At 34.6% G+C, this 13,047-nt stretch overlaps 1 protein-coding gene across 5 annotated transcripts in view; it reads right to left on the bottom strand.

Moving 5' to 3' along the window:
* The window catches only part of Ppn (proteoglycan-like sulfated glycoprotein papilin), a 101,902-nt gene that overhangs the window by 22,749 nt on the left and 66,106 nt on the right, over positions 1–13,047 (bottom strand). For all 5 annotated transcript variants that reach the window (XM_083109336.1, XM_083109335.1, XM_083109339.1 and 2 more), the window contains exons 3-4: positions 7,456–7,643; positions 4,657–4,717 (exon numbers count right to left, since the gene is read on the bottom strand). In XM_083109336.1, the coding sequence (XP_082965462.1) occupies positions 4,657–4,717; positions 7,456–7,643 (249 nt within the window). The remainder of the gene's footprint in view (positions 1–4,656; positions 4,718–7,455; positions 7,644–13,047) is intronic.

Below are 13,047 nucleotides of genomic sequence, written 5' to 3'. Positions count from 1 at the left end.
ACAAGGAAAAATGCTCGTACGTAAAAAGTGAATTACATCGCGATATGCACGTCGAAACGTTTGCCTTTCCGTTTAATTAACGTGAAACGATAATGAGACAGTTAATTATTCATCCACTCTAGTGATAATGTCTGGTATATATTCGCGAGCCCTCGAAAAATCTTACCATTATTTACGTCAGATTAAATGTGATTACTAATAATATTTACAGATTATATGACATTTAATTGTAATTAAACTGATAAATTGCCTCTACTGGCTTTGCAGACTCAGGTGTCGTATATCATCATTTCGTTGCGATTATATGATCCCTTTTGAAGAAGGTGATTTATCCTGGAGAAGAGACAGCAGGAGCACAACCGCAAATGGACAAGAAAAAAAGTACATGAGAAACAAATTATCGAAATGCTGGCAGGCGAGTGATATCTCAACGTTCCATTTACCACATATTTTCAGTCGAAGAAGATCAATGACGAATTTTTCATTGTTTTGTAAATATATTTCTTATTAAAAATAATTTCAATAAAAAGTTGTGATATGCATGTAATATTTTCTTTTTCTGTAATTAATATAAATTTTTATGTAGTTTTTTTTTACATTTTGATAAAAAAAATAAAATGTTTTATATTAATTTTTCATTTAATAATATATTTTGTACTAATAGAATTGGATAAATGTATAAAATATTATATTAAATAATAAAAAACAACAAGAGAAAATCATCATTGCTTTAAAAAATTTAATGTTTCCGTTGCATTCGCGCGTAAAATAATGCTCGACATCAAAATTTGCGGGAACATTTGGTCCGAATTAAATACAAAAGGTTCATTATATTAAACCAGCATCGCGACCACCCACATGATATTATAGATAAAATCAAATTTCCTGTTGGCATCAGCAGAGTCGTTCCTAAAGAGTCGAATTTCAAACTGAGAAAGAAAACGTTGCTTGTGAAACAAAAGCAGCAGCTTTCTAAATACATAAGACGACTCTTGATTACGGAAAACTCTTGATTAAAGCGAGCTTTTTCGTTGAAAATGTCCAGCTGTTTCTACATCCGCAATTTCTCCCTTCGGTCGGTATTTTTACTTTTTATGTTTACACGTCACTCTAAGCCGCAAATTTACTTTAATTTATTTTCCTTTACACATTTCATTTTGTATACGCACAGGTGAACAATTTCAAGTGACCTATATCGTAAAACAAGATGCAACTACTTGCCGTTCCAGGAAATGGATGCCAATGGCAGTCACTACACGTGTAGCGGTATATCTTGCTATTCGTTTCAGTTAGCATTTGACTCTAACGAAGTTAATGCCTCGCGAGTCGATGTTATGCATAATGGGCTTCCGTTCATAAATCTCCTGTGGTCCATCAGAGAATCGCTAATGCACCACGTGCTCGGATAATGCAGCTTCATTGTCTGCTGATTGTAATAGTGTATTGAAATCAGTCGCATTATATTCGTTTCCGTCATCGTCATCATTGTGTCATTGTCGAGTTGCATAATTACATCTGTCTCTTTGCGACTTTGCGTTAGAGTTAAAGTGATTGATACAACAAGAAAGATGGTACGACAGGATATTACGGAAAAACATCAATCAAAATCTCTCTTAAATTGTCTAAACAGCTTAAAAGCAATTCAACTTTTACATTCACAAAATAGTATTTATTTTAGTATTTTATATATTTATATATTTATTTATTTATTTATTTATTTATAAATGCTATTTTAATATTAAATTTCAAGGTATTTAATTAATTTTTATATTACGTTCGTATTTCATCAAACTCTGCAATGACACTATCAGATTAAAATGTTAGATTAAAATATGATTGATTTCTATCATGTTTCAGAGAATTTATGTAACATTCCCTTAAAATTACATAACAGTAGCACATAACGTTGCATTTCCCGATGGATAATTTCTCCATGAATAATTTTTATCGAAATAATTTTTCTCCTTCGTTTTCTGCGCGCGATTAAATGGCCTGACGGGTGATGACAAAAAATTCGCAAAGGAAAGGCGGAACGCCGTCGGATTCTCTAATTGTGGTTAATTAATCATAATTTTCCTATATTTCTCTGCGAGAGCGAAAACATCGCCGAAATGTCATCGTAAATTTTCTAAATTTGCGAGTTTTATTATATCACGTTGCATTTCCGTTTCTTTTTACATTTAACTTTTAAATTAAAAATTATATTTCGATATTAATATAATATATAGTCATTACCTTAATTATTATAGAAGAGAATATAACTTTTACTTTTAGAATAAAACGTTGCTACTTTCTGTTAAATTTTGAGAAAATTCTAATAATTGACAAGACGTATTTTCGTCAACGAAATATAAGATAGAATTGATTGCCGTTCAAATCTCTAAAGTACTAATAAAATAAATTAGAAGATCCAAAAATCCAATAATATTCTTTCATAAAAAAATTTGAATAATTGCTCTTAAACCATTTTGAATTAAATGATTATATTGTCAACATTTATGTACACTATTTAATTGTTGTTATATATAAAAGACTGTTTTGAACTGTTTTGTGGTGCATTGTTTGTTGTAAAAACGAAATAAATCAGCAAAGTTAGTTTACGTTAAAGGAATTGCGGTTTCGTCGTAAATGTTTCAAAGTGTGTTTCTAAATTCGTTAGTTGTATTACTCGTCATGGCGCGAAGTAAAAGCAAAACCTACGTAGCGATAAAGAGTAAACGTTTGCTTAATGGTTCGCTATCGTTACCGTATAACGCACCTCTCCACTCCCCGAGCTTTTACCGAGCAAGTCACGAGCACTCACGATATCAACCAGGCTGCCGAGAGGAGAACCTGTTAAAGTGCCAGATATTGTGCAAGTCGAGTTTATAGGGTCACTGGGCTATAGCGAGCCGCTGCAAAATCTCGCCGCATATTCTATTGAAATAGAGATTTTATGAGTACCTACAACATTTCCGTCCAATTATTCTCGAGAGAAAGCGAACAAACGGAAACGACAGAGAAAAGTTCTGTGGGTTATTCGCGAATCCTCTTCCTGCGTTCCTTCTTATCCACGATATGTACTTGTTATATGCTGATCCGCTTATATACGAATGACAAAGAGGAGAATGGTAACGCGACTTGCCCGAGTGTCCTATAATTCTACGAAAGCGCATAAACGAGTCTTTGACAGATGGCGATCCCGATTTAGGTGAAAGTTCAGAGAAACCCATTTCTTTGTCGCGTGCACGACGACGAGCAGAACGCACACTTTAAAAGTACACACGTAAAAATCCCACTTCTCTTACAATTAAATCTCTGTGAATCTCTGTTATTTTCTTTTTTTTGAAGTCGCGTTGTTAAATTTCGATGAACTCTCTCTTGTGACGACGATAACGCGTATATTCAAACGTTTCCCTTCGAAAACGCGTAGATTCTCTTTGCAAATGCGAATAAGAGAGGGATTAAAAGTTTATAGCGGTAGTAAAAGATCGTTCCTTAAAGTCTGACTACACTAAATCCTCGCCGAGGATACTCAAGGGTGTGCTCGGTTTGTACGTCGTGAAAGTTAAAAGCACGGGAACCCCATCCGAGAGTCGTAAAAACCCTATACATGCGCTTGTCTCCCGTTTGGCAAGACAGACTTTTAAAGCGATAAATGAGCCGACAATATGAAGTGATTTGTTGAACATCGTTGAAATGTCAGCAGTCGACCGATATAGACAGAAATGCGTGGCATCTATATTACGAGCATATAAATGGCAAAGAAACATTTTTATTTCCGTTCTTTTTTTAATTCATCAGCAGTTGTAAATGTCAATTTTTATCCGACAACGAAAAGTCGCGCTTATCTCAGATTTTTAACAAATAAAAAATTATAAATTATAAGAATAATAAATTAATCATTTCGTTAATGTATATATGTTATTTAACAGTTATATCTTTTTTTTTAATTTTTTATAATTGATTCAAATTGTAATAATCATGTTTAAGCTTTTGAATTCAGATCCACGACATTGCAATTGATTAGGAAGACACGACCGAATTAAATAACGACATAAATCATGTCATTAAAAATTGATGTTTTTTTTAGTATTCGTTGACCCACATCTCAGAGATTAGTGGCAGAGAAAGATGCCGCAAAAATGTGACATAACTGAATGAATCATTCATTGGGATCAACGAACAAGCAAATCAATCGTAATTTTCGAGACAGATCTCGCTTCGTACTTTAACGGCTTACTTTCTTTGATATAGCGATACGCGTAAGAATCGCGGATAGGCGTGAAAGAGAGAAAGAGAGGACAAGACTACAGACTTCGACTCTCTCATTGATTTCATCATTTGCTCGTAGACGCGAATAATTGAAGCGCGCGTCACGCGTCTGCGGCTCCGAAGTCCCCTTGATAGACTGTCAAGCCGCTCGATCTATTAAAGCACATCGCATAAATCACTCCCCGTTACACGGCAATTAATCAAGTTCCAGATTGCACGCGACTCACGTAGCCCGCGGCATTCCCACGATGAAGTCTTTTTGCGATCTCTGGACGATATTATCACGTCGCGGGAGACGACGTGATCGCCCGCATCCGGCGATGCGGATGCGGAAAATAATTGATACGATTTGAGGTCGTTATTTAAAGACTGGAATTAAGAGCTACTGTTTCTCGTACTCACTTGAATGTTACACGAGAAGAATCTCCTGGAGGCACCGGTGCACCTGTCATGACCGCTGTCACTGTAACATCACAGAATAGAAATGTATTTTTTATGACAAACAAAGGAATATAACAAATTAAAATTTATATTTACGAATTAGATTAAAATTTGTTATATTCACATGAAATTTTTTTTATATTTATAATTTTATTTATCAAGCGATAAATGATATTGTTATAAAAATAGCATTCTTTTTTTATTTAATAATTGATTTTTTAATAATTGATCACAATATCAAGCGATAGATGATATTGTTATAAAAATAGCATTCTTTTTTTATTTAATAATTGATTTTTAAATAATTGATCACAAACTTTTTATAACAACGCTTGAATATAATCGCTTATATTCGTAATTATCATAGTGTCGTTGAAATCGATGTCATTACTAGAATAAAAGGCAAGCACAATTGAGTCCATTTGACATACAACTATACATGTAACTGCACGCGGAGAATGAAATACACTCGCGCATGTCTAACAAAAGGAATAATACCGATTGCATATACTTGAATAATGTAAAACGTTTTCTATAGTTATTCCTCATTATGATTTGTTCTACGTTGATTCGAATTTTGATTACGCTGTACGCGTTTCTTTTTAAATTCGCGCGATTAAAAATGAGAGAGAATCATATATATAATAAATATATATAATAAATAATATAAAATATCTACTGGATTTAAAACTAGCTTGAAAGAATTTTCTTTTCGATATTTTACGAAAAAGAAATAAAACGCGCGGACAGATTTTTTTCAATATCAGTAAACAAATGTATGAATTATAAAATCTGTATCGAAAAAAATAAAAAACGGTCAATGATGGTTGATAATATTTTACGCGAATATGAAAAGTTTGCTGAAAATAAAATTAAAATTACTGCTTCAATAAATTACGTCACAGTATCCTGGTAAGTGCTGCTTATTTATTTCGCACGAAAATCCGACGTTTAAAAATTTATCTTTCTAAGGTAAGTACCTCTTCCTGCTGATAAAATTTTTAGAAAGAAAGAAAGAGAGAGAGGGAAAAATTCGAAGATTTACGTACTTACGTCTTAGAGCGTTACACGTAATATTTTATTTATTAACGGATTTATGTGATCACATCGTGTGTTACATTTTCGGAATTTCATATAAGATCACGAAATCCACGTAAGCACTTTTTGCAAATTAAATCATCTTTCTCTTTTTAACGTGAGGTAAGATATACAAAGAAGATGTAAATTTACATCTCTCTATCGATTTCTCCGTGATTAAGCGCGATTTCTAATCAACTATAGGAAAACACGTCGTGTGCCACAATCTCGTGAAAATGATGAGTTTTCCTCGCGATGAAATCGCAGTGGTCGTTACGTTTCGTTGATCCGTGACGACACAAGACTCATACGAAGCGCACATCACGAGCTTTCACGTTATGATTATCTCGCTTTCTAAGATCCGCGCCGTATCATTAATGAACGAACCCATCCCAAGCATACTGACACAATGCTGATCATTGATCGGTCAATCTTACGGTTCTCTCCCTTTACAGTCTTTTCGTTCTACGTAACCGCGGTGCGCGTTAAACCCCAACTTTAATTGCGTCTTCGCGATGGGAAATCGTGAGAATTTCTTGGAGATAGCGTGACGCTGGGAGACGTGTAAGTGCCTACGATTAATCTTCCCTTAGTTTCGAGATAAGAGGGATTTACGGCGGATCCGTAACGTTGGCGCGCGCCTGGAGAAAAGTTTCGTTGATTTATCCCAAATTTAGTCGCGGCCGACGTACGTCCCGCTGCAAAAAGAAATCTGGTCTGTGCGTATTTTGTACATTTTTATGATTCATACATTTTTATGATATGTTTTTTGTACATTTTTATGATATTTTACGATTCTTGCTGATTTGCCGTTTTATCAAAATAACATTCTCCATAATTATAATTTCCCGAAAGTAACTTTATTAAAATATAATTGCAGAGGATTTTTTATAATGTTAGCGAATTTATTGAAGAATGTTATTGTATCTTTTCCGCAAAACAAAACATTTTTTTTTAATTTTGTTTGTAAAGATATTAAAATATTTAATATTAAATAAAATATGTGTAATAATATTTGTCATAATATTTATTATCGCTTCGATAAGTGATTTCCCGAACACAGTATTACATCTGGGTATCCGGTGTAGATTGAGTTGATTAAATTCTTTGCTAGAGCTTGTGTCCGCTTTTAATCCAATCTCAATCCAATTGAGCATACCATTGTAGCGAGGAGTTCCAAGGATAGCAAGAAACTCGACGAGATAGAATGACTTCTTTCTAAGGCGAATTCAACGAAGGGGAAACTTTAAAAGAGGCGGTTACATTTCCGCACATCATTTACGAATATGACGCAGTGGTGCTCCGATAACGATTCTTTCAATATATACGCGAGTGTAATCTCTGAACTATAAAAGAGCGCATATATTTACTCGAAATTTCTCATAAAATAATGCGCGAAAAATTCCTCTCGAAAATTATTATAAATATATAAAGGAATCTTTAAAAAAATTAGCAATGTTTTTCACATCCGAGGCTGTCGTTTCCACTTTCTTCCACGGTGAATTCCACGAGAGCGATATTGAGACGTTCTCCTTGTACGTGCCAAGAAGCCCATCCCGACGTCTCGTTCGACATTCCTCTCAATATCGTATCTCACGATATACGAGCGAGCATACGTTCCATCGCAAACGGTAGTTCGGATAAGTCGATAAATGTGAAAGCGAGTAAAATATGAGAACTCACTCTATGTCGAGACACTGTCTGGTCTGATGAGCGACCCCGCCGCCGCAGGAGCGCGAACAGGAGCTCGGTGTCGACCATGGTCCCCAGTTACCCCTCTCGGGCTCGTCCGTGTCCGGCACGAAGCTGCCGGGCAGATAACTGCCGCCGTGTTGTCGACGATGCCTCCCGTGCCTTAATTTTATATGATGCTGCAACACAAAGAACGGAGATAAATTTATTACCGTGTATGCGCGTCTCCTCGTTTCGCGCCGTGGATCGTATCGGGACCGAGAGAGTCCGCAGGTATATCTCGGGGTCGCGGCCGGGGTCGCGAAAAAGATCCCGGCCTACCGTGAGAACGTGGATGTGCGAGGAGAAACATTTCGCGCTAAGTGCCCCCTCGTTCACCTGCGGCCTCCGCCTCCGTCTGCGCGACGTACAGGTGAGCTTGAAGCGTGGGTAACAATAGCGCCGCATGGGGTACTTTAATCCCTCGAGCTGAAAACGACTCACGTACGTGCATCGCGCGAAAAAAGACGATATTTAAGGATAGCATCTCTTAATCCCGATATTTACCCGCAGACAGCTTCATTTTTCTCTCGTATATGATTGTTAATAAGCGTTCTGTTTAATTAATCTTCGACGCTCTTAGAATAATATTTGAGTTCTAGATTGCAAAACTTGAAGAATTAAAGTTCCATCCGGACACACTCGTAGGATTTTATCTGTTAATTTAATTCTTAGACCACTCGTTATTTTCTGAAAGAAATTATTTTGCCAAGTAATAACGCATATGTGGGATCTGTGGCTTTTAACACATATTTCCTGCATTAGAATTTTCCATCATCCGTGCTAATATTATAATCAGTATTGATTAAATCACGACAAATAAAAATGTGCCCGGAAAATAAATTGTCGCGATTTAATGTCAATTTTTTGGACGAAGTTTGCAGTCACAAACGTATGGGACTTTTGCCCGAGCGTTTGCTCCAGAAGAAGTGGCCATATAACATTTCAATGGCCAGATCCTTCTGGCGAATGTCCAAAGCAGTTTGCATTCGCCGGTTGTAAAGCGCACATGCGCGGTTTCCAATAAAATTATCAGCTAGCCCACAACGCATTTTAGCACTCCTTGTCGGAGTTACGGTTCCCCGTTTAACGATTCTCGCTAAATGATCGTTTCTCGATCGAACGCGCTCTCGGGTACAATCGTTGCCGCAAGCGTGTCTTGTCGAGCGGCTTGTATTCGATTATTGGTCTCTGATGGCCGATTCGTAAAATTTATGGATACACGCAAAATCCTGTTTTTGAAGGGATTTTAAAATTGTAGATTGTTACATAAACCATGATAATTTTCGATAATTATAGAAAGCTCAGCATCTCTTTCTAAAATCTAAATAAATTTACAAAGAAAAATTACAGTTACACATTTGTGGCTTCTATTGATTAATTTTGAAATTTCTATTCAGAGGGGAAAAGTTGATATATTTGTGTAAAATAGGTAATAATTGTTATTTCTGTAATTAAAGAGAGCGATGGTTTTTAAACTGATATATAACAAGCATTTACATTGTCTTTAAAAGCTGGAGAGTTTGCGATTATTTGCGTGAATTATTTGCCATAAAGTCATTTGATTCGAAATACCAGCAGTAGAGGGTTGAAATCGTTTTATACTTCATCCCGCGGGTTAAAGAGTACTTTGTATTCGAATAATTAACGACAAAAGAACGAACAAAGAGCTGGGTAAAATATAATTGCGCGGCATTTAATGAAAGACAGATTTATTGCGCGTTCCTGGCAATTATACTCTGTGTAGAATTTATCCGGCTAAATAGTTGCGCTGATCGTTACATGACGCAGTGAATCATAGCGACCGCAGCCATTTATGGCAATTACAGTGAATTATCTTGCTTTCTAAATATATACAAAAAATTATGCATATAATTCAGTCATGTTAATAGAGATTTATTAAGTCCATTTTTTCTTGCCAAAATTTAAAAATTTTTTTAAAAATTCATTGCTACATTTACAGTGTTACTAGACTTTAGTAAATAAAAATCTTTTATAAAGCTAACATTAAAATTGTCTCTCTTATATATTATATATCAGTTTTCATACATTTGTACGTTCGATTTCGTAACAAAAGGTATTGTAAAGATTTCAAAGAATAATGCTAGTCAAGACGTCACGCGTTAAGCATCTACATAAGAGGCAAGTGCACTTTAAAAAGCTTATTGCCACTCGAACATCGCATCGTAAGGAAATTACACGGATTTAATTTGTCCTCTTTCTCAACTCAGGTGCTAATAAAATGTTATCCTCGATACTGCGTATTTCCTAAGAATAAGCGTTATTTACAACACGAACAATATTTCCCTTTATTTTAGCCTTTTCATTTAGAACTTTGATTAACTTTTAATTCACATTAATGTAAGGATAATTAATTGCAATTTTTATGCAACTTTCAGTTTTCCTTGTCTCAGAAACGATGCAGCATTAATAATTTATATTAAAATCCTCCTAAAATATTTTGCTATCGCAAAACTTTCTTGCTTCTTTATTTGATTTGTTCTCACAATCAGTTTTATCATGTTTCAATTATCTAAATAATACAAAGAAAAAATCAAATCTATAATTTATATACATGTATATCGAAAATATAAGTATCCGCATAATACATTTAAAATTTTTCTCTCAAATAATTTTTCTTCCAGTGAGAGAAGAAATCATTGGTATGCCGGAGGATTTTATTGAAACTTGTGTCACTTGCATTTCGCTACTTATAGAAAGTTATGCAATGTAGATGCATCGTTCATACAGTCATTTACAGTTCCGGTTATGACAGCTGCAGTGGAGATTTTTACTAAGCGTGGGAGATCGTCGCGCGCAGATGGGCGCAGCGCGCGCGTCATTTCCGCGTAGTAAAAGTACGTTCGAGCGCACAGGAAGGTGACTTTCTTCTTTGCGGTTTCTCCACGAGCATCTGCAACTTATCGCACTGTCGAGCTTGCACGTACGAGATAAAAAAAAATGCGGGAATATAGAAACGCAAGAAACGCACGAGTTGGCGCAGATCTATTCGATTATAAAGTTATCGCGCCATCTGATAATTTTTAACGAAGAATCAGATAAATGATGTAAAAAATATACAATCTTGAAATCGTTGAGTTATATCATAAAGTAAATATATCATTATAATTTAGTGTTATGAAATTAGAATTGTCGTTTAATTTAACAATAATGAGCATAAATTTTCCGAAATTTTGTTTTGAAATTTTTATGTTGATCCAGGTTTTGTGATATTTGAACAAAAAATTTGTACCGTTATATAAAGTCATTCTCTTCCTGTATTGCACCGAACATCTGTAGCTTGGCTCGTCAGACCACCAAGCTGTATGTACCGCAACGTGGGAATATATAACGATAATAATGACACGTTAGCGGTATGCGTATGACTATAAAACCATCGGATGCACGACACTGCAAGATGAGTTTGTAAAAAGCGTGTGCGTCAGGGGAAATTCAAGTACTCGCATAAATCAAATTTAAATCCGCGGAAATATATCATGCGGTATATACCAGGTAATCAAGCATTGAAATGTCAAAGCTCCTACATTTGTCTTTCTTATTCTTGCTCTTACTTTTTCACTCGTAAAAATTCCGACAAAATCAATGTTTACCTAACATTGCATATAGTTTAATTTAGAATTTGTTAACACATTAAAAATTTTATTAATTATTACGTATCATTTATTGCAGGCTCTAATGATCCTTCTTTTCCTTTTTTGATTTTATTATTTATGAATCTCATTTTTTATCTTTTGAGTATTTTAGAATTTATTTGTTCTACTTCTATCAATCTTTTTAAATATTGCCACTTTAATTATATTATAAAAATATTCTTATTTATATTATAAAAGGAAAAAATGTACGATATTGTGCTAAAAATATTTTTATCTTAATATTCGCATTATATTTCAAATATTACAGAGCTAAATCGATAATAACAAGTGCAAACGTGACTAAATTTAGCACAGTCACTTTAACCGTCGTAGCAATCACCAGAGGCAACGGATCATCTTAGAGCCGCCGTTTAAACAGAATTGTCGAGAAAAAAATAAGTTCATTGCGATTCTCACACTAATCAGCGATTACCGCGAGAATGCGCGATAAGTCGAGAAATTAATACGTATTCTTAAGTGATGACTAACCATGTCTCGTATACCGATTCGAGGCATAAAGCAGGACAGCTGCCGGAACAGATCGAGCATTTACATCATCTCTTGTGAGAACGAAGATTATTTTTAAGCCAGACGCGTTACGACGGTATGACGTGTCCTATAATTATGTCAACTACCGGGATGCTTTCTTCTTTTAATTACCGAAAGTAATAACGCGATCGACGAACGTTAATTGTTAATTACGTTCGATAATTGCATTGCGCATAATCGTGCCTCTCATTACGATGGGGACACTCGACGTGACGAATATTGTTTTTTGTTCTTGGAACTTTCTGTAATTATAACGCGTTATAATTCCGTAATTATACGGTTAATTATACTGCGGTGTCATAAGATCTACCCTATAATTATAATTTTATACGTATCTGTATCTAGACAGTCATGCTTACTACTTAAAAAAGTATTCAATAGAGCACGATATTATTAATTATTAATTATTCATTCCAAAACTTATCGATTATTCAAATTAATACGAGTCAAAATTATCGATTTAATATAATTATTCATGAGATATATAATTGCAGTGAAATATATGTGTAAATTCTATTTTATCTATGAATCATTAATTCCGTACAAAATTTAATATATTTCACTTTCAAAAATATCGAATTTATTCGACTAATTTTTCTTCAAAAGGAATCTCTCTCGTCAGTCGATTCTAATCATCTGAAATTAATAATAATAAAGAAAACTAGATTTTCCTAAACTTACATAAATAAACTTATATAAATATATTATAAAATAAAAAACAATGCATATTGCAGTTTTCGTAAAACGGCAGAATAATAGCACAACCTATTTATTATCGATCTCGCAGTCGATTAACCATAGCAGTGGTCCACTCACCATTGCTGCCTGACTGCCACAGCGAGATACGAAACGTAACCTGTTAACAGTGAAACGTAATCCAATATCGTCGAGGACAATGATCCGCAAAGAGGGTTCCTGCATCCGATCGGATGACCCTGGCAAGCTGGTTTCTTGAGCTGAGATTAATATAATCTCGGCGACACTATGGCAAACTACCCGATTTTGTGCCAGCGTTCGTTTGCAGCATAAATGTTATTAAATTCGATATTTTATCATATAAAAATTAGTTTAATCGTATTTTCTTTAATTATAACAATAAAGAGTAATCGAGAGGAAGAAATTTTAAATTAAAATATTAAATATTAAATAAGAAAGTCAAAGGTCCACATTTCAAAATTTATATGAGAGAAAGCAATAAAATCATATCTTAAAGTTATTTATTTGCAAAGTAACGGATAAAAATAAAATCGTAATCAGTAAATGTGCACATACATATATATGTGTATATACATGGCGTTTGCGATGGAAGCTTTGATTATGGATTAAATTCAAGCGCAGTTCT

This window comes from Camponotus vicinus, unplaced genomic scaffold (assembly GCF_025532165.1).
Source record: "Camponotus vicinus isolate PSW18456_S1 unplaced genomic scaffold, iyCamVici1.0 SCAF_9, whole genome shotgun sequence".
In the NCBI taxonomy this organism is placed as follows: Eukaryota; Metazoa; Arthropoda; class Insecta; order Hymenoptera; family Formicidae; genus Camponotus; species Camponotus vicinus.
This window is presented reverse-complemented; position numbering and strand designations above follow the sequence as displayed.